Here is a 22,443-nt window from a genome sequence, read left to right on the forward strand (position 1 = left end):
AGGGGGGGGGGTACAGTGGGCAGGAGGGGGGGGGTACAGTGGGCAGGGGGGGTACAGTGGGCAGGGGGGGTACAGTGGGCAGGAGGGGGGGGGGTACAGTGGGTACAGTGGGCAGGGGGGGTACAGTGGGTACAGTGGGCAGGGGGGTACAGTGGGCAGGGGGGGTAGTGGACAGGGGGGGTACAGTGGGCAGGGGGGGGGGTACAGTGGGCAGGAGGGGGGGGGTACAGTGGGCAGGGGGGGTACAGTGGGCAGGGGGGGGGTACAGTGGGCAGGGGGGGGGGGGTACAGTGGGCGGGGGGGGGTACAGTGGGCAGGGAGGGGGGGTACAGTGGGCAGGAGGGGGGGGTACAGTGGGCAGGGGGGGTACAGTGGGCAGGGGGGGTACAGTGGGCAGGGGGGTACAGTGGGCAGGGGGGTACAGTGGGCAGGGGGGGGTACAGTGGGCAGGGGGGGTACAGTGGGCAGGGGGGGGGGGGGTACAGTGGGCAGGGGGGGTACAGTGGGCAGGGGGGGTACAGTGGGCAGTGGGGGTACAGGGGGTACAGTGGGCAGGGGGGTACAGTGGGCAGGGGGGTACAGTGGGCAGGAGGGGGGGGGGGGTACAGTGGGCAGGGGGGTACAGTGGGCAGGGGGGGGTAGTGGACAGGGGGGGTACAGTGGGCAGGGGGGGGTACAGTGGGCAGGGGGGTACAGTGGGTACGGGGGGTACAGTGGGTACAGTGGGCAGGGGGGGTACAGTGGGCAGGGGGGTACAGTGGGCAGGGGGGTACAGTGGGTACGGGGGGTACAGTGGGTACAGTGGGCAGGGGGGGTACAGTGGGCAGGGGGGTACAGTGGGCAGGGGGGGTACAGTGGGTACAGGGGGGACAGTGGGCGGGGGGGTAGTGGACAGGGGGGGTACAGTGGGCAGGGGGGGGTACAGTGGGCAGGGGGGGGGGGTACAGTGGGCAGGGGGGTACAGTGGGCAGGGGGGGTACAGTGGGCAGGGGGGTACAGTGGGCAGGGGGTACAGGTGGTAGGGGAGGTACGGGGGGGTACAGACACTCACGCTTGCACGCTGTCCCGCTCCAGCAGTGCGGCGGTCAGCAGCTGGTGCGGGTCGTGCTCGGGGTCAAACACGCGCTCCGACACGTCACGTAGACGCAACCGACGCCGCGGGTTGGGGAACGACGGGTTCACCACCTGGGGGGAGGAGAGAGAGGGAGAGGAAGAGGGGAGAATGGGAGAGGGGAAGGGGGAGGGAGAGGGGGGGAGGGAGAGGGGTGAAGGGAGAGGGGGGGAGGGAGAGGGAGAGGAAAGAAGGGGGTAGGAGGGGAGGGGGTAAGGAGGGGAGAGGGAGAGAGGGGGAGAGTGAGGGGGGAGGGAGGAGAGGGGGTGGGGGGAAGAAGTGAAGAGGGGAGGGGGAGAGAGGGGGGGAAAGGGAGTGGCAGAGGGAGGGGGAGATGGAGATGGAGGAGGGTGAGAGGGAGAGACCCAGAGAGGAGGCGAGGGAGAGTGAGAGAGAGGAAGAGGGAGAGGAGAGGCATCTTGCTGTTCTAGGGTACAGATGGTACAGGAGGCATAGAGGTGGGGGTAAATGAGGAGGGGGGGGGGGGGGGGTTGCATCATTGATGAAGCAGGATGTCACGCTGTAGTGTGAGATGATGTTACTGGTGGTTTGTCCAGTGAGGCTGTATGGGTGTAGGTGAGAAATAAATAGGGGGTGATCACCTTGTTGGGGGTGTACTACACCCCCACATAGTCACTGGGTTGCAGGAAGCTGCTGGACTGGTGAGACTGGCACAGTCGGGGACTTTCACTTCCCCAATGGAGACGGGGACTGAGCAGGAAGGGGCCACCCAGATACAATTGTGAAGTTGAGGCAAGGTCAACGTTGATGATATTGGGACAGGAACTCGCTCAGGTAGATTGTTGTCAAAGGAGCATTTGAGAGTGGGATGCTTTAAAAGGTGTGAAGACAGGTCGGAGTTCAGGACAGGCATGTATGTACCTGTTAGAGCGATGGGCAAGGCAGGTGGGAGTCAGGAAGCTGAGATGACCAGAGACATTGAGGAAGAAGGAGGCATGAGACAGGTCAGGCCTGGGCAGTCACGGTGGCGCAGCGGTAGAGTCGCTGCCTTTCAGCCGATACGGCGCCGGAGACCCAGGTTCCATCCCGACTACGGGCGCTGTCTGTACGGAGTTTGTACGTTCTCACTGTGACCTGCGTGGGTTTTCTCCGAGATCTTCACTTTCCTCCCACACTTCAAAGACGTACAGGTTTGTAGGTTAATTGGCTTGGTGTAAATGTAAACTTGTCCCTAATGGGTGTGGGATTGTGTTATTGTGCGGGGATCGCTGGTCGGCCCGGACCCGCCGGGCCTGTTTCCCCACTGTATCTCTAAACTAAAAGAAAGGTACAGGTACAGACAAGTGTATCCCTGGAGGAGGTTTGGGAACTGAGGAGCAGTCTTAAGAAGGAAGTCACGAGGGTGAACAGGGAGGTAGCTCTGGCAAATACTATTAAGGGATTCAATGTACATTCAGGGATAGAGGGTAACTAGAGAGAGAGGGAGTGTGGGGTCGCTTAGATAGACAATGTGGTCATCTCTGTGACCAGGTCACACACGCACTGACACACACACACACACACACACAGACTGACACACACACACACTGAACCCCCCCCCCCCACACACACACACACACACACACACACACACACACAAAAAAAAAAAAAAAGGAACAACCAAAACACAAAAAAAACAAAAAAAAAAAAAAGACAAATAAAAAAAAAAAAACACAAAAAAAAAAAAAAAAACAAACAAAAAAAAAAAAAAAAAAAAATACAAAAACACACAAAAACAAAAAAAAAAAACAAAAAAACAACACACAAAAAAAAAAAAAAAAAAAAAAAAAAAAAAAACAACAACAAAAAAAAATAAAAAATAAAATGGAAAAAAACAAAAAAAAAAAGAAACAAAAAAAAACAAAAAAAAAAAAAAACAAACAAAAATAAAAAAATAAAAACAAACAAACAAAAAAAAAAAAAAGGAACCCAAAAAAAATGAAAAAAAAAAAAAAAAAAGGAAAAAATAAAAAAAAGGAACAAAAAAAAAGGAAAAAAAAAAAAAATGAAAAACAACAAACAAAAAAAAACAAATTAAACACAATGAACACAAAAAAATGAAAAAAAAACAAGAAAAAAAAAACACTGAACACAAACAAAAAAAAAACAAACACAATGACCAAAACAAACTGACCCAAACACAACAAAAAACACACACACAAACTGACAACACAAAACAAAAACACTGACACCCACACACAAACAATGACCCCACACACACACACACACACTGACCCACACACACTGACCCACACACACTGACCCCCACACACACACACACACTGACCCACACAAACACTGACCCACACACTTCACCCACACACAGACACACACATACACACAGTGACACACACACTGACCCCCACACACACACACACACACACACACACTGACACACACACACACACACACACACTGACACACACACACACACTGACCCCCACACACACACACACTGACCCCCACACACACACTGAACCACACACACACACACACTGACTGACCTGTGTGTCGAGCCCGTCGGCAGCCGCAGGGTGAACACTGCCCTCACCATCACTGGTGTTGATCAACGTGGGCGACCGGCCATTGGACGATGACAGCGAGAGTCTCTGATGGAGAGAAGGGGGTGGGTTACGCTGGACACGGGGGGACAGGAGGGGTGAGGGGGGGAGAGAGGGGTGAGGGAGAGGGGGGATTGGGGAAGCAGGGGCAGGGTGAGGGGACACACCACTCCATTGATGCCATCTCAGGCTACCACCAGGGAGGGGGGGGTAAGGGTGGATGGGCAGGGGAGAATGGGGGGGGGGGGGTGTAGGGCAGTGGGGTGCAGGGGGGAGGGGCAGGGGAGGGGGTGGGGGGGATAGGGGTGCAGAGAGGCGAGGGGTAGGGGAGAGTGGAGGGGGGGTGTAGGGGAGTGGGGTGCAGGGGGGGGAAGGGGCAGGAGAGTGTAGAGGGGGGTGTAGGGGAGTGGGGTGCAGGCGGGGAGGGGGTACTAACCACACCGTTGATGCCCCCTGGAAGCGGCCTGTCTTTGGGCACCACCACCAGGTAGGTCTGGATGCCCTTGTCCCTGAGCAAGTCGTTCCTCTGCCCCCCCTCTCCTGGCTCCAGCTCAAACTCCCCGTGCAGGCAGTCCCGTGTGCTCTGGGAGATGTGGACTCGGCTGGGGGAGCGGGGAGAGGGGAGAGAACACAGGGTCAGACAGCCAGGGGGAGAGAACACCAACACACTCGCCCCCCACCCTGGGGAGAGAATACCTGCGTGGACACTGGAGGACCAGTTGGTGCGCTGGGACGGATAGCATGGATGGCTGGGCTGAAGGGCCGTACCCGTGGTCTCACTGGAGAGGGGATAGCACGGATGGCTGGGCTGAAGGGCCTTACCCGTGGTCTCACTGGTGAGGGGATAGCACAGACGGATGGGCTGAAGAGCCTTACACCTGTTGCTCACAAGGGTAGGGAAAAGAAGAGGAGGGCAATAGTAATTGGGGACTATAGTTAGGGGGTCAGATAGGCGATTCTGTGGATGCAGTCGGGAGACCCGGATGGTAGTTTGCCTCCCTGGTGTCAGGGTCTGGGATGTGTCTGAACGATGCCAAGATATCCTGAAATGGGAGGGAGAGGAGCCCGAGGTCGTGGTACATATAGGTACCAATGACATAGGTAGAAAAAGAGAAGAGGTCCTGATAGGAGAATTTAGGGAGTTAGGTAGAGAGTTAAGGAGAAGGACTGCAAAGGTAACAATCTCAGGATTACTGCCTGTGCCACGTGACAGTGAGAGTAGGAATGGAGCGAGGTGGAGGATAAATGAGTGGATGAGGGACTGGTGCAGTGGGTATGGATTCAAGTTTCTGGATCATTGGGACCTCTTTTGGGGAAGGTGCGACCTGTACAGGAAGGACGGGTTGCACTTGAACCCGAGGGGGACCAATATCCTGGCGGGGAGATTTGCAAAGGCTACTGGGGAGACTTTAAACTAGAACGTTTTGGGGGGAGGGTCTCCGTATATAACCATATAACAATTACAGCACGGAAACAGGCCATCTCGGCCCTACAAGTCCGTGCCGAACACTTATTTTCCCCTAGTCCCATCTACCTGCACTCAGACCATAACCCTCCATTCCTTTCTCAATACAGAAAGCTAGTAGACAGTGTGTGAGGCAGGAGGCAGAGAAGGGTAGCACTCAGACCCAACATGTAGGGGCGAAAGACGAAAAAGATAATAAACAGAGAATAAGAGGTGGTGGGTTTCTTAAATGTGTATATTTTAATGCTAGGAGCATTGTAAGAAAGGTGGATGAGCTTAGAGCCTGGATTGACACCTGGAAGTATGATGTTGTGGCGATTAGTGGAACTGAGAAATGGGAAAGGTGTAGCAACACTTATAGGGGTGTATTATAGACCGCCAAATGGGGAGCGAGAATTGGAAGAGCAAATATGTAAGGAGATTGCAGATATTAGTAGTAAGCACAAGGTAGTGATTGTGGGAGATTTCAACTTTCCACACATAGACTGGGAAACACACTCTGTAAATGGGCTGGATGGGTTGGAGTTTGTAAAATGTGTGCAGGATAGTTTTTTGCAGCAATACATAGAGGTACCTACCAGAGAAGAGGCAGTGCTGGACCTCCTGTTAGGAAATGAGACAGGTCAGGTGGCGGAGGTATGCGTTGGGGAACAGTTCGGGACCAGTGATCACAATACCATTAGTTTCAATATAATTATGGAGAAGGTCAGAACTGGACCTAGGGTTGAGATTTTTGATTGGAGAAAGGCTAACTTTGATGAGATGCGAAAGGATTTGAAAGGAGTGGACTGGGACAGTTTGTTTTATGGGAAAGATGTGGAAGAGAAATGGAGGACATTTAAAGATGAAATTTTAAGAGTACAGAATCTTTATGTCCCTGTTCGGTTGAAAGGAAATAGTAAAAATTGGAAAGAGCCATGGTTTTCAAGGGAAATTGGACACTTGGTTCGGAAAAAGAGAGAGATCTACAATAATTATAGGCAGCATGGAGTAAATGAGGTGCTTGAGGAGTATAAAGAATGTAAAAAGAATCTTAAGAAATAAATTAGAAAAGCTAAAAGAAGATATGAGGTTGCTTTGGCAAGTAAGGTGAAAGTAAATCCAAAGGGTTTCTACAGCTATATTAATAGCAAAAGGATAACGAGGGATAAAATTGGTCCATTAGAGAGACAGAGTGGACAGCTATCTGCAGAGCCAAAAGAGATGGGGGAGATATTGAACAATTTCTTTTCTTCGGTATTCACCAAGGAGAAGGATATTGAATTATGTGAGGTAAGGGAAACAAGTAGAGTAGCTATGGATACTATGAGATTCAAAGAAGAGGAAGTACTGACACTTTTGAAAAATATAAAAGTGGATAAGTCTCCAGGTCCTGACAGGATATTCCCTAGGACATTGAGAGAAGTTAGTGTAGAAATAGCAGGGGCTATGACAGAAATATTTCAAATGTCATTAGAAACGGGAATAGTGCCGGAGGATTGGCGTACTGCGCATGTTGTTCCATTGTTTAAAAAGGGTTCTAAGAGTGAACCTAGCAATTATAGACCTGTTAGTTTGACGTCAGTGGTGGGCAAATTAATGGAAAGGATACTTAGAGATAATATATATAAGCATCTGGATAAACAGGGTCTGATTAGGAACAGTCAACATGGATTTGTGCCTGGAAGGTCATGTTTGACTAATCTTCTTGAATTTTTTGAAGAGGTTACTAAGGAAATTGATGAGGGTAAAGCAGTGGATGTTGTCTATATGGACTTCAGTAAGGCCTTTGACAAGGTTCCTCATGGAAGGTTGGTTAAGAAGGTTCAATTGTTGGGTATTAATGGTGGAGTAGCAAGATGGATTCAACAGTGGCTGAATGGGAGATGCCAGAGAGTAATGGTGGATGGTTGTTTGTCAGGTTGGAGGCAGGTGACTAGTGGGGTGCCACAGGGATCTGTGTTGGGTCCACTGTTGTTTGTCATGTACATCAATGATCTGGATGATGGTGTGGTAAATTGGATTAGTAAGTATGCAGATGATACTGAGATAGGTGGTGTTGTGGATAATGAAGTAGATTTTCAAAGTCTACAGAGAGATTTAGGCCATTTGGAAGAGTGGGCTGAAAGATGGCAGATGGAGTTTAATGCTGATAAGTGTGAGGTGCTACATCTTGGCAGGACAAATCAAAATAGGACGTACATGGTAAATGGTAGTGAATTGAGGAATGCAGTTGAACAGAGGGATCTAGGAATAACTGTGCACAGTTCCCTGAAGGTGGAATCTCATGTAGATAGGGTGGTAAAGAAAGCTTTTGGTGTGCTGGCCTTTATAAATCAGAGCATTGAGTATAGAAGTTGGGATGTAATGTTAAAATTGTACAAGGCATTGGTGAGGCCAATTCTGGAGTATGGTGTACAATTTTGGTCGCCAAATTATAGGAAGGATGTCAACAAAATAGAGAGAGTACAGAGGAGATTTACTAGAATGTTGCCTGGGTTTCAGCAACTAAGTTACAGAGAAAGGTTGAACAAGTTAGGTCTTTATTCTTTGGAGCGCAGAAGGTTAAGGGGGGACTTGATAGAGGTCTTTAAAATGATGAGAGGGATAGACAGAGTTGACGTGGATAAGCTTTACCATTGAGAGTAGGGAAGATTCAAACAAGAGGACATGATTTGAGAATTAAGGGACAAAAGTTTAGGGGTAACATGAGGGGGAACTTCTTTACTCAGAGAGTGGTAGCTGTGTGGAATGAGCTTCCAGTGGAAGTGGTGGAGGCAGGTTCGATTTTATCATTTAAAAATAAATTGGATAGGTATATGGACGGGAAAGGAATGGAGGGTTATGGTCTGAGTGCAGGTAGATGGGACTAGGTGAGAAAAAGTGTTCGGCACAGACTAGAAGGGCCGAGATGGCCTGTTTCCGTGCTGTAATTGTTATATGGTTATATGATAAGGGAACTCAAGGTATAGGAGCCATTAGGAGGTAGCGACCACAATATGATAAGTTTTAATCTGCAATTTGAGAGGGAGAAGGTGATATCGGATGTGTCAGTATTACAGCTGAGCAAAGGGGACTACAGAGGCATGAGGGAGGAGCTGGCCAAAGTTGTCTAGAAAGGGACCCTAGCTGGGATGACGGTGGAACAGCAATGGCAGGAATTTCTGGGAATAATCCAGAAGATGCAGGATCTTTTCATTCCAAAGAGGAAGAAAGATTCTAGAGGGGAGGAAGAGGTGACCCGTGGCTGACAAGGGAAGTCAAGGACAGTATAAAACTAAAAGAGAAGCGTATAACATAGCAAAGATTAGTGGGAAGCCAGAGGATTGGGAAACTTTTAAAGAACAACAGAAGGTAACTAAACCGGCAATACGGGGAGAAAAGATGAAATACGAAGGTAAACCAGCCAATAATATATAAAAGGATAGCAAGAGTTTCTTCAGTTATATAAAGAGCAAGAAAGAGGCAAGAGTGGACGTTGGGCCGCTGGAGAATGATGCAGGAGAAGTGATAATGGGGAATAAAGAAATGGCAGAGGAGTTGAATAACTTTTTAGCATCAGTCTTCACAGTGGAAGACACCAGCAACGTGCCTGAAATTCAAGAGTCAGGGGGTGGAAGTTAGTGGAGTGGCTATTACTAGGGAGAAGGTGCTTGGGAAGCTGAAAGGGCTGAAGGTGGATAAGTCACCTGGACCAGATGGACTGCACCCTAGGGTTCTGAAAGAGGTGGCTTTAGAGATTGTGGACGCATTGATAGTGATATTTCAAGAATCACTAGAGTCAGGAGTGGTTCCAGACCATTGGAAAATTGCCAATATTACCCCGTTGCACAAGAAGGGAGCAAAGCAGAATAGTGGGAACTATAGGCCGGTTAGTCTGACTTCAGTGGTTGGAAAGATTTTAGAGTCCATTATAAAGGATAAGGGTACGACGTACTTAGAAGTTCATGATAAAATAGGCCTAAGTCAGCATGGCTTTGTGATGGGGAGATCTTGCCTGACAAATTTGCTGGAATTTGACGAAGTAAATAGCAGGACAGACAAAGGGGAGCCAGTAGATGTTGTATATCTAGATTTTCAGAAAGCCTTTGATAAGGTGCCACACGTGAGGCTGCTAAGGAAGATGAGAGCCCACGGTATCAAAGGGCAGATACTAGCATGGATAGCAGGTTGGCTGGATGGCAGAAGGCAAAGAGTGGCAATAAAGGGGGCTTTCTCTGGTTGGCTGCCAGTGACTAGCGGAGTTCCACAGGGCTCGGTGCTGGGGCCGCTACTCTTCACGTTGTATATTCATGATTTGGACGAGGAGATTGAAGGCTTTGTGGCCAAGTTTGCGGATGATACGAAAATAGGTGGAGGGGCAGGTAGTGTAGAGAAAGCAGGGACTCTGCAGAAGGACTTGGACAGGTTGGGAGAGTGGGCAGAGAAGTGGCAGATGGAATACAGTGTAGCAAAGTGTGGAGTCATGCATTTTGGTAGTAGGAATAAAGGCGTAGACTATTTTCTAAATGGGAGAGAATCCAAGAATCGGAGATACAAAGGGACTTGGGATTGCTGGTGCAGGATTCCCAAAAAGTTAATTTACAAGACGAATCGGTAGTAAAGAAAGTAAACTCAATGCTAGCATTTATTTCAAGAGAGCTTGTATACAAAAACAGGGATGTAATGTTGAGGCTCTATAAGGCGCTGGTCAGGCAGCATTTGGAATATTGTGAGCAATTTTGGGCACCATATCTGAGGAAGGATGTGCTGGCTCTGGAGAGGATCCAGAGGAGGTTTACGAGAATGATCCCAGGAATGAGTGGGTTAGCATATGATGAGCGTTTGTCGACACTGGGCCTGTACTCGCTGGAGTTTAGAAGAATGAGGGGGGACTTCATTGAAACATACAGAATAGTGAAAGGCTTGGATAGAGTGGATGTGGAGAGGATGTTTCCACTAGTGGGAGAGTCTAGGACCAGAGGACAGAGCCTCAGAATTAAAGGACTATCCTTTAGGAAGGAGATGAGGAATTTCTTTAGTCAGAGTGTGGTGAATCTGTGGAATTCTATGCCACAAAAGGTTGTGGAGGCCAAGTCATTAGATACTTTTAAGGCAGAGATTCTTGATTAGTACGGGTGTCGGGGATTATGGGAAGAAACATAGATACATAGAAAATAGGTGCAGGAGGAGGCCATTCGGCCCTTTGAGCCAGCACCGTCATTCATTGTGATCATGGCTGATCGTCCCCAATCAATAACCCGTGCCTGCCTTCTCCCCATATCCCTTGATACCACTAGCCCCTAGAGCTCTATCTAACTCTCTCTTAAATCCACCCAGTGATTTGGCCTCCACTGCCCTCTGTGGCAGGGAATTCCACAAATTCACAACTCTCTGGGTGAAAAAGTTTTTTCTCACCTCAGTCTTAAATGGCCTCCCCTTTATTCTAAGACTGTGGCCCCTGGTTCTGGACTCGCCCAACATTGGGAACATTTTTCCTGCATCTAGCTTGTCCAGTCCTTTTATAATTTTATATGTTTTTATAAGATCCCCCCTCATCATTCTAAACTCCAGTGAATACAAGCCTAGTCTTTTCAATCTTTCCTCATATGACAGTCCCGCCATCCCAGGGATCAATCTCGTGAACCTACGCTGCACTGCCTCAATCACAAGGATGTCCTTCCTCAAATTAGGAGACCAAAACTACACAATCCTCCAGATGTGGTCTCACCAGAGCCCTATACAACTGCAGAAGGACCTCAGGAGGCAGGAGAATGGGATTAGGAGGGAGAAATAGATCAGCCACGATTGAATGGTGGAGTAGACTTGATGGGCCGAATGGCCTTGTTCTACTATTCCTTGTGTCCTTAAGTGCCGTACACGGGGTCGTGCCGGAGGGGGATAGCACGGACGACAGGGCAGAAGTGGCGCACCCTGGTATGCTGAAGAGGGAGGGATAGCATGCACGGCTGGGCTGAAGGGCCTACCCCGGGATGCCGCCGGCCTCCAGCTGGTTGGCCAGGGTGACGTCGGTGGACCAGACGTCGTACTGCCAGTTACGCTGCCCCAGCACCCCGCCCAGCACTGTGCCACTGTGGATGCCCACACGCATCGAGACATCCGTACATGTCTTCTCACGCACCACCCTGGGGACACACACACACACACACACACCGTGAGAGAGGGGGATAGATGGGGGGGGGGAGGGGGAGGGGGAGAGAGGGAAGGGGGGAAAGGGAGGGGAAAAGAGAGGGAGGGCAAGAGAGTGACAGTGAAGGGGACAGAGAGAGAGAGAGAGAGAGGGAGGGGGACGCAGACACACGTAGAGAGTGAGGGACAGACAGACCCAACGGGGGTTGTACAGGAGGGGTGCAGGGTGTGGGGGTACAGGGTGTGGGGGTACAGGGTGTGGGGTGCAGGGTGTGGGGGTACAGGGTGTGGGGGTGCAGGGTGTGGGGGTACAGGTGTGGGGGTACAGGGTGTGGGGGTGCAGGGTGTGGGGGTACAGTGTGTGGGGATGCGGGGTGTGGGGGTGCAGGGTGCAGGGTGTGGGGGTACAGGGTGTGGGGGTACAGGGTGTGGGGGTGCAGGGGGTGGGGGTGCAGGGTGTGGGGGTGCAGGGTGTGGGGGTACAGGGTGTGGGGGTACAGGGTGTGGGGTGTGGGGGTGCAGGGGTGCGGGGTGTGGGGGTACAGGGTGTGGGGGTGCAGGGTGTGGGGATGTGGGGTGCAGGGTGTGGGGGTGCAGGGTGTGGGGGTGCGGGGTGTGGGGGTGCAGGGTGTGGGGATGTGGGGTGCAGGGTGTGGGGGTGCAGGGTGTGGGGGTGCAGGGTGTGGGGGTGCAGGGTGTGGGGGTGCAGGGTGTGGGGGTACAGGGTGTGGGGGTACAGGGTGTGGGGGTGCAGGGTGTGGGGTGTGGGGGTGCAGGGTGTGGGGGTACAGGGTGTGGGGGTACAGGGTGTGGGGGTGCAGGGTGTGGGGTGTGGGGGTGCAGGGTGTGGGGGTGCAGGGTGTGGGGGTGCAGGGTGTGGGGTGTGGGGGTACAGGGTGTGGGGGTGCAGGGTGTGGGGGTGCAGGGTGTGGGGGTGCAGGGTGTGGGGGTGCAGGGTGTGGGGGTGCAGGGTGTGGGGGTGCAGGGTGTGGGGGTGCGGGGGGGGGGGGTTGTGTACTCACGAGATGGCCTCTACCATGGCCAGCCCCATGTATATGGAGCAGACGGCGTGATCATCCCTGGTGTCGGGCAGCCCACAGATACAGTAGTAACAGTCGCCCAGGATCTTGATACGTAGCTGGTGGTACAGCTGTCAACACAGACCTCCACACGTCACGCCTGCACACGCCACGTCACGCGTCCACACGCATCTATATGTCACGCCTTGCTACGTCATGCCTCGACACGTCACGCAACACCATACCCCACACGCCTCGCCAAGCCAAGCCAAGCCACGCCACACTCCATCATGTCAGGGATCTTGCCCCCACCCCCAGTAGCAACAATCGCCCAGGATCTTCTTGTGTTGCGGGTGGCACCATTGGTGAACACAGACACGACACAACACAACACCCATCGTCCATGTGCCATCCCTCCCCCTCCCCATAGATCTCCCGCCCCCCCGCCTTCCTCCCCTCACTCACGGCTGCCAGTCTGTCGAAGCCGGCGAAGAGCTGGTTGAGCAGTTTGACCAGTTGCTGGGCCGAGCAGCTGGACGACAGCTGAGTGAAGCCCACGATGTCCGCAAACAGGATGCTGGCGGTGGGGGGACAGGGTCAACCCGTGGAAATACACCCCCTTACACCCACCCATCAACCCCCCCACACACACCCACCGATCACTCCCCCCCCTCACACACCCACCCATCAACCCCCCCACCCATCACTCCCCCCCCTCACACCCACCCATCAACCCCCCCTCACACCCACCACAGGCAACCCCCCCCACACCCACCCTCACCGTGACACCCACCCAGCAACCCCCCCACACCAACCAACCGATCCAGCTCCCCCCTGTACACCCACCCACCATCACTCCCCCCCCCCACCACCACCCACCCATGCACTCCCCCCCCACACACCCCACCCATGCAACCCCCCCTCACACACCCACCGATCACTCCACCCCCCCCACACCACCCATCAACCCCCCTTGACACCCACCCATCAACCCCCCCCCCCACCACCCACCCATCCCCAACCCCCCCTTACCCCCACCCCATCAACCCCCCCCCCCACACACCCCCCCATCAACCCCCCCCTTATCACCCACCCATCAACCCCCCCACACACCCACCCTTCACTTACCCCCTCACACCCACCCATCACTGACCCCTTCACACCCACCCATCACTCCCACCCCTCACACCCATACCCCACATCACAGCCCTCTATAAACTGCTCCCCCCCCTCACTCCCCCCCCCCACACACCCATCCCCCACGTCACAGCCCTCTATAAACTGCTCCCCCCCCTTGCCCACCCCCTCCCAACCTCATCACCCATCCACCCCACCCACCACCCCTCCGCTCACCCCTTCCCCAACCCACTGGGGATGGAGGAAAGAGGGTCCTACAGTGGCCTCACCCCCTCACCCAACCCCTGCCCTTGCCCCACCTGCCCTGAAATTACACTTCGACAGAAACCGGGTGGTGGGGACACAGTGAGGCCTGGCATGTAGGACAGGGGTCGGCAACCTATGGCCCACGGGCCGGATCCGGCCCCTAACCCAAAATCGTCCAGCCCGCGGGCGTATATTTTTTGCAATTAGTTTTCGCGAGCTGGGCACTACAGCCAGTCCCGGGGCACGCGGGCGACCTGGTCTCACCCCACCCGCCCCACCCTGGCAGTGCCCACCTGACCCGCTCGTGTCTGTACATGTACATGGTGTTGAACTGCTGCAGCTCCTTCGACTCCTTGTCCTTCTTCATGTCGTTCAACATCTCATCCGCTATGTGCCTCGGCAAGATGGACAGCAGCAGCCGCTCCTGCACACGGAGAGGGAGAGAGAGAGAGAGAGAGGGAGTGTGAGAGAGAGAGGGAGAGAGAGAGAGGGAGTGTGTGAGAGAGAGAGAGAGGGAGAGAGAGAGAGAGAGGGAGTGTGTGACAGGGAGAGAGAGAGAGGGAGTGTGCTGAGGGGGAGAGAGATGAGGGGTCCATGTCTCAACCCAGTGTCCAGTGTCGTGTCCGAGCCTGTGCCCAGTGATGAGCCAGTGTCCAATGCGAGCCAGTGTCTGCACCTGTGATGAGCCAGTGTCCAGTGTCTGAGCCAGTGTCGTGTCTGAGCCAGTGTCCACTGTCCGTGATGAGCCAGTGTCCAGTGTCTGAGCCTGTGCCAGTGTCTGAGACTGAGCCAGTGTCCAAGACCGAGCCAGTGTCCAGTGCCTGTGATGAGCCAGTGTCCAGTGCCTGTGATGAGCCAGTGTCCAGTGTGTGAGCCTGTGTCCAGCGCCTGTGATGAGCCAGTGTCCAGTGTCTGAGCCAGTGTCCAGTGTCTGAGCCAGTGTCCAGTGTCTGAGCCAGTGTCCAGTGTCTGAGACTGAGCCAGTGTCCAGTGTCTGTGATGAGCCAGTGTCCAGTGTGTGAGCCAGTGTCCAGTGTCTGAGACTGTGATGAGCCAGTGTCCAGTGCATGGCGCAGGCTGCAGGAGGTCGGGGTGTACCGGGCGTTCCCGCCTGTGCCGAGACTACAGCTGTGGCAGCAAAACAAAGGGGCGCAGTGGGAATATTGACAGAGCAACACAATTTCACAAATCAGCCGTTAATGAGGCAGAATCGTGTCTCTGGTGTGAAGCAAGTAAATGATGTGTGAGTGGGGCCCACGAGGCCACTCTGTCACCACAGTCATTCACTGCCGTCTGCCTCAAATCTTCCCTCAGCCACCGTTTGACGGGGCAGCGGAGAGGGAGCAGAGCGTCACTCTGTTTCGGAGAACGTGCAAACTCCACACAGACAGCACCTGAGGTCAGGGTTGCATCCGGGTCCCTGGTGCTGTGACGCAGGGTGTGCATTTAATTTTAGTTGCATTTTTGACAAATAAATGCACCATTGAATATGTCCGACTGGCTGCACCACTGTGTCTCACTATACACTAATCTGAAACAACATTTGCCAAACAGCTTTGAGGTACCACAGCACTTGGCAAGGTACAGCAAGCAGTTAACTAGTATTGTGTAGGAAGGAACCGCTTTCAACCGAAGATCGACACTAAACACTGCAGCATTTCTGGCCTGAAGAAATCTCTCGACCCGAAACGTCACCCGTTCCTTCTCTCCAGAGATGCTGCCCATCCCACTGAGTTACTCCAGCTTTTTGTGTCTGTCTGCCAGAGAAGGTAGTTGAGGTTGGGACTATCCCAGCGTTGAAGAAACATTTAGACAGGTACATGGATAGGACAGTTTTGGAGGGATATGGAGCAAACTCAGACAGGTGGGACTGGTGTAGATGGGACATTGTTGGGCGGTGTGGGCAAGTTGTGCTGAAGGGCCTGTTTCCACGCTGTATCATTCTACGACTCACCGCGGGTGGGGACAGGGTCCCACGCTCCACCCACCCCTCACCCCTCACCCCTCACCCCTCACCTGCTGTTGACTCTGCTCCTCCAGGTTGAGTTTGACCTCGAGGGACTGGCGAGCTTCCAGGAAGGCTTTGCGATGCTTGCGGTCAGCCATGTAGTGAGACATGACCCCCACGGTGATGGCGCACACATACAGGCAGATGTTGGCCAGCAGCTGCAAGAGGACAACATCAAACACACGCTCACTAGGAGGGCCACCATCTCTCACCACCACTGTGACACACAGTGCTCACAATCGCACAACACGGAAACAGGCCCTTCAGCCCATCTCCTCCATGCCAAACAAGCTGCCATTCTGGCTTAGCCCTATTTGCCTGCATACTTAGTCCTAGATTCAAGTCAAGTTTATTTGTCACATACACATACGAGATGTGCAGTGAAATGAAAAGTTGCAATGCTCGCGGACTTTGTGCAAAAAGACAAACAACAAACTACAAACAGAATCACATATTCTTTTACATATTACATATTGTGGGAGGAAGGGAAAAGGAAAAAAAAAGCATTAGAATGGTCCAGTAAAGTTAGTCCCTGGTGAGGTCGGAGTTTACAGTCCTAATGGCCTCTGGGAAGAAACTCCTTCTCAACCTCTCCGTTCTCACAGCATGGCAACGGAGGCGTTTGCCTGATCCCTTCCTAGGCACACATTCTCTCCAAATATCCTTTGACAGGTATAATCATATTAGCATTTAGTATTTGGCATGTGTACCAGGATACGAGGCAAGGTGAAGGGAAATCCCAAGAGATTCTGCAGATATATTCGGTGTAAATGAGCGGCTAGGGAGAGACTAGGTCCTCGTGTACGTCAGTATGGCTGTCTATGTTTTCTTCAGTTTAGTTTACAGATACGGCATGACAACGGGCCCTTTGACCCACCGAGTCCATGCCGAGCAGCGTTCACCCAGACACTAGTTCTTATTTTATCCCAGTTTCGCATCCTGAACATTATGGGTCATTTACAGAAGCCAATTAACCTACAAACCTGCACGTCTTTGGAATGCGGGCAAGAACTGGAGCACCCGGAGAAAACCCACGTGGTCACAGGGAGAAGGTGCAAACCAAAGATCCTACAGCAAGCAAGATAGTCCACTCGATGAAAAAGGCGTAGTACGGTCATGGGCAGATTCATGGGTAATTTAACATAGAAAACAGATACTTTTCTTCGGGTCCCTTTGAGCCTGCACCGCCATTCAATATGATCATCCAACTCAGTATCCTGTACCTGCCTTCTCTCCATACCCCCGATCCCTTTAGCCACAAGGGCCACATCTAACTCCCTCTTAAATATAGCCAATGAACTGGCCTCAACTACCTTCTGTGGCAGAGAATTCCACAGATTCACCACTCTCTGTGTGAAAAATGTTTTTCTCATCTCTGTCCTAAAAGGTTTCCCCCTTATCCTTAAACTGTGACCCCTTGTTCTGGATCATTTACGGCCCCATTTCCGTAACCGGCTTCCGTCTCCGCACCAAAGATCCCATAGCGGAGCAAAGATACTAGTGCGGAGACGTTAGCCGGTTACGGAAACATCCTCGTAAAAATAAAAGTTCTTTGGCAAAAATCTTCTCCTCATTTTCATTTATTAACACAAACTGTTCCCCCGCAACGTTGATTACACTGCGAGTCGGGTCGGGTCCGGTTACTGAAATGGATGAAAAAAAGTCCCACGTTCCGCTCCGTTGCGTACTACACGCCAGCCCATTGCATTTAGCAGGAATGGTCCATCTTGCTCCACTATAGGATCTTTGGTGCAAACTCCACACTGACAACAGACAGTCAGGAACAGGTACAAAGTTTGGCACATCATGATACCGCTGTACAAGTCCCAGCCTATCCAACCTCTCCCTGCAAGCCACAAGCCCAGCTAACATCCTGGTGTTGAATGCAAAATGCTGGAGTAACTCAGCGGGACAGAAAGGCAGCATCTCTTGAGAGAAGGAATGGGTGATGTTTCGGGTGAGACCATTCTTCAGACATCCTAGTGAACCTCCTCCGCACTCTTTCCAACTTAGTGGCATCCTCTCTGTAGCAGGGTGAACAGGGCTGCACGCGGTGTGGTGCGTGTGTGGTCTCACCGACACTGCCCAATCTCACACCATATAGCACTTGCTGCTCCACTCTCCACACCAGAGTGGATAACTTGTCCACCTCCACATTACACCTCACTGGCCATCCCCTCACCCACCCACTCAGCCCGTCCACATCCCCCTGAGGCCTCCTCACATCCGTCTCCCTCCCCACACATGACAAGGCCACTCAGCCCCTCGAGCCTGTCCTGCCACTCAGCGATCATGCCTCAATCTTGCACGTTTATCTATCACCACCTTGAATCTATCCATTGACTCAGCCTCCACCATCCTCAGGTGCAGAATGTTACAGGTGTTCACCAACGTCAGAGAGAAGGTTCCATTCTATTATGCTGGCCAGGCCAAGGACCAGTCTCACCCTGGCCACTCCCTCTACACCTCATGCTGCCTCGGCAAGGCCAGCAGCATAACCAAGGACCAGTCTCACCCTGGCCACTCCCTCCACACCTCATGCTGCCTCGGCAAGGCCAGCAGCATAACCAAGGACCAGTCTCACCCCAGTCACTCCCTCGTCTCCCCTCTCCCATCAGGCAAGTGGTACAGAAGTGTGAAAATGCACACCTCCAGGTTCTGGTGATTAAGAAGGAACTGCAGATGCTGGAGTTCTGAAGAAGGGTTTCGGCCCGAAACGTTGCCTATTTCCTTCGCCCCATGGATGCTGCCTCACCCGCTGAGTTTCTCCAGCATTTTTGTCCACCTTCAGATTCAGGGAGTTTCTTCCCAGCTGTTATCAGGCAACGGAACCATCCTATCACCAACTAAAGAGCGGTCCTGAACTACTATCTACCTCATTGGAGACCCCTGGACTGTCTTTAATCGTACTTTATCTTGCACTAAACATTATTCCCTTTATCCTGTATCTGTACAGCGTGAATGGCCCGTTTGTAATCATGTGTTGTCTTTGCGCTGACAGGTAACAGAAGCTTTTCACTGTACCTCGGTACAGGTGACAAAAAACTAATGGTAACGAAACGTCGCCCATTCCTTCTCTCCGGAGATGCTGCCTCACCCGCTGAGTTACTCCATCATTTTGTGTCTACCTGACAATAAATTAAACTATTCGTTTAGGAAGGAACTGCAGATGCTGGAAAATCGAAGGTAGACAAAAGTGCTGGAGAAACTAGGCGGAGGAGAGTGTCAGTGGACGGGTATAGGTTGCTTCTCCGGTCGAGGAAGAACCGGAGGGCTTTGAGACCATCCTGGTGGGGGATGGAGGTGTAGAGTGACTGGACGTCCATGGTGAAGATGAGGGGGTGAGGGCCTAGAGAATGGAATGCGTGGAGGCAACGGAGAGTGTCTGAGGTGTCTTGAGCATAGGTTGGGATGGATTTAACCAGGATGGAGTCAAGGTATGTGGAAATGAGTTAGGTGGCTATCCAGACACAGGAAGCTGCAGATGCTGCAATCTGAAGCAACAAACTGAGTGGTGGAGGAACTCAGGCAGCATCCGTGGAGGCAGAGGGATGGTGGGCATTTCAGCTCAGGATTCTGTACCAGGTCGGGTCATCTCACCATCAGGATGGTCAGTTTCAAATGAGCAGCCCTGCCTGATCTGGTTACCCCCACCACTCTTCCTGAGAGCACTCCTGTCAATGTTCTTGCTCCGACTTTACTCTGCGGACCAGTTCGCTCTCGGTCTGTGTCCTGCCTCTCGGTCAGCTACTTCACTGGATTATATACATCGCCTCTCTTCCTCACCACATCACCAGCCTTCCCTCCCACCCTTCCCGACGTCCCTTGTTCACCACATGGATCCGTCTCCAATGGGCATTCATTCTCACTAGTTGGCTGTACAATTCCCAACATGTACACTGTCGTTTGGCTTCTCTCTCACCATGTTATTTTACTTCCTAAGCCAGTTGCCTAGGTTTACAAGGTTAATTCCCGGGATGGCGGGGACTGTCATATGCTTGAAGGGCCGGTGCAGGATCGAAGGGCCGAATACCCTACTCCTGCACCTATTTTCTATGTTTCTATGCTGAGAGAGTGGAGCAGCTGGGCTTGTACACTCTGGAATTTAGGATGAGAGGGTATCTCATTGAAACATATAAGATTGTTAAGGGCTTGGACACGCTAGAGGCAGGAAACATATTCCCGATGTTGGGGGAGTCCAGAACCAGGGGCCAGTTTAAGAATAAGGGGTAAGCCATTTAGAACGGAGACGAGGAAACACTTTTTCACCCAGAGAGTTGTGAGTCTGTGGAATTCTCTGCCTCAGACGGTGGTGGAGGCGGGTTCTCTGGATGCTTTCAAGAGAGAGTTTCCGTTTAGTTTATTGTCACGTGTACCGAGGTACAGTGAAAAGCTTTTGTTGCGTGCTAATCAGTCAGCGGAAAGACTATACATGATTACAATCGAGCCGTCCACAGTGTACAGATACATGATGAAGGGAATAATGTTTAGTGCAAGGTAAAGCCAGCTCACTCTTCCCTGGAGAACGGATTGGTGCGAGATCACTAATTATTCCCAGCTCATTGCAATGACGACTTTAAATGCCCTGTTCCCTGCTTGGCTCCCTGAGCTAGCCCGGTAGACAACCTGTCCTCACGACTAACTGGGAATCGGATGCCCTCAGTGAATACTTTGGTGACTGGTTTCTCGATTGAAGGTGTCGAGTACAAGGGTAATGATGTCTAATGCTAACAGAGACATAGCCTGTAAACAGTGGGCTAGCTCAGGGGCACTGATGTGCATAGAGGGTGCAAGCTCATAGCTCCCACTCTGGTGGACAGGGTAGTAACGAAGGCATTCCCGGGGCGAGATATTGAGTGCAAGTGCTGCATCCTACAACACATTGGTTTAGTTTAGTTTAGTTTAGTTTAGAGATACAGCACGGAAACAGGCCCTTCGGCCCACCGGGTCCACGCCAACCAGCTATCCCCGCACAATAACACAATCCCACACCCACTAGAGGCATTTTTGCATTTACACCAAGCCAATTAACCTACAAACCTGTACGTCTTTGGAGTGTGGGAGGAAACCGAAGATCTCGGAGAAAAACCCACGCAGGTCACGGGGAGAACGTGCAAACTCCGCACAGACAGCACCCGTAGTCGGGATGGAAGCAGGGTATCCGGCGCGGCATTCGCTGGTAAGGCAGCGCTGCGCCACCGTGACCGTTGGGTGTGACCACACACTATTGTTGAGGAGCCTGGGGTCAGTGTGAGTTCACTGTTGTGCTGTTCGACACTCAACAGCAAGCAGGAGGCAGCAAGGGAGAGAAAGCAGAAGAGATTCACCTGAAGGTAGACACAAAATGCTGGAGTAACTCAGCGGGACGGGCAGCATCCCTGGAGAGAAGGAATGGGTGACGTTTCGGCTCGAGACCCTTCGTCACCCATTCCTTCTATCCAGAGATGCTGCCTCGCCCGCTGAGTTACGCCAGGATTTTGTGTCTACCTTTGATTTTATCCAGCATCTGCAGTTCTTTCTTACACACAGATTCACCTGGACGTTGGATAAGGTCCCAGGGTACCTGACCCCAGGCTACTCAACCTGCCCCCTGCTCCCCTATGGTGCCCGTTGCCCTGCCCCACCCCCTACCCTCCACCCCCCCCCTGCCAGTCGTGCCCACCTACCTGTTGGGGCAGCGTGGGTCGATGGTTGGCGTGGGTCTCTTGTGCCAGGGTGATGGCCAGCACCAGGGTGTGGAGGGCACAGGTCAGGGTGCTGAGCAGCAGGATGGGTGCGAGGGGCAGGGGCAGGGTGAGGTACAGGGCAAAGGTGAAGAAGGCCAGCCAGCCGGCGGTGTGGGGTGGGCGGAGGGTGCGCGGGGAGCCCAGGCCCAGAGAGGCGACCAGCTGCAGGGTGAGGAGCAGCCAGAGCAGGTAGGGCACCAGGGACTGCCACAGGTGCTGGGGCAGCAGGTGAAGGCGGTAGAGTAGCAGGAGCAGGAGCTGTGCCAGCAGCCCGCCCACTGCCACCAGCAGGCCGGGCAGCCTGGGCGACGGGTACAGAGCTGCCGACACCAGGCTGTGGGTATGGAAGAGGCCGGCAAACAGCAGCAGCACCAGCTGAGCCTCCGCCCGCTGCCGACGCACGTACGCCTGGTACAGCAGCTCTAGGGAGGGTGGCGTGAAGGCCAGCCGCAGGCAGGGGGGCAGGCAGGGGCAGCAGCCTCCCGCACGTACCCGCAACTCCCACCGCGGCTCACCTCCCGACTCCACATCTGACGGCAGGCTCACCGAGCACTCTGCTGACACATCCGGCTCAGATACACGCCGCTGCCACGGCATGGTGCCCACGCCCACCCTCACCCTGACCCTCACTGGGCACGGGAGAGTGTGGGGACGGGGTGGGGAGTGTGGGGACGGGTGGAGAGGGCAGCGGGGGTAGGTAGGGGGCTGATCTGGGCACTGAGGGTGGGGAGCAGAAAGCAGGCAGTGGACGGACAGAGGGGGTGACCCCGCCACCCACGCCCTGGGCACTGGGCCGGGACTGACACCCACAGTGGTTGGGGCTCAGTAGGAGGGTGTCAGTCGGGAAGCAGCGGGGCCCAGGTGGGGTGGGCTCAGTTTGTGGAGCAGAGAGGTCAGAGGCAAGGGTTTAGAGAGGGGTGGTCAGTGGGGGTGTTAGTCAGTGGGGGGGTGGTCAGTGGGGGGGGGGGGGTTAGTCAGTGGTGGGAGGTGGTCAGGGGGGTTGAGTGGGGGGTGGTCAGAGGGGGGTGGTCTGTGGGGTGGTCAGGGGGGGGGGTGGTCTGT

At 53.1% G+C, this 22,443-nt stretch overlaps 1 protein-coding gene across 1 annotated transcript in view; it reads right to left on the bottom strand.

Moving 5' to 3' along the window:
* Positions 1 to 22,051, bottom strand: part of adcy3 (adenylate cyclase 3) — a 41,021-nt gene extending 18,970 nt beyond the window's left edge. The window contains exons 1-9 of the mRNA XM_033025085.1: positions 21,322 to 22,051; positions 15,664 to 15,813; positions 13,941 to 14,071; positions 12,730 to 12,841; positions 12,268 to 12,395; positions 11,083 to 11,241; positions 4,109 to 4,274; positions 3,616 to 3,720; positions 1,052 to 1,185 (exon numbers count right to left, since the gene is read on the bottom strand). Coding sequence (XP_032880976.1) covers positions 1,052 to 1,185; positions 3,616 to 3,720; positions 4,109 to 4,274; positions 11,083 to 11,241; positions 12,268 to 12,395; positions 12,730 to 12,841; positions 13,941 to 14,071; positions 15,664 to 15,813; positions 21,322 to 21,978 — 1,742 coding nt within the window. The 5' untranslated portion in view covers positions 21,979 to 22,051. The remainder of the gene's footprint in view (positions 1 to 1,051; positions 1,186 to 3,615; positions 3,721 to 4,108; positions 4,275 to 11,082; positions 11,242 to 12,267; positions 12,396 to 12,729; positions 12,842 to 13,940; positions 14,072 to 15,663; positions 15,814 to 21,321) is intronic.
* Positions 22,052 to 22,443: the final 392 nt, after the last annotated feature.

The sequence above is a fragment of the Amblyraja radiata genome, chromosome 8 (assembly GCF_010909765.2).
Source record: "Amblyraja radiata isolate CabotCenter1 chromosome 8, sAmbRad1.1.pri, whole genome shotgun sequence".
Classification (NCBI taxonomy): domain Eukaryota; kingdom Metazoa; phylum Chordata; class Chondrichthyes; order Rajiformes; family Rajidae; genus Amblyraja; species Amblyraja radiata.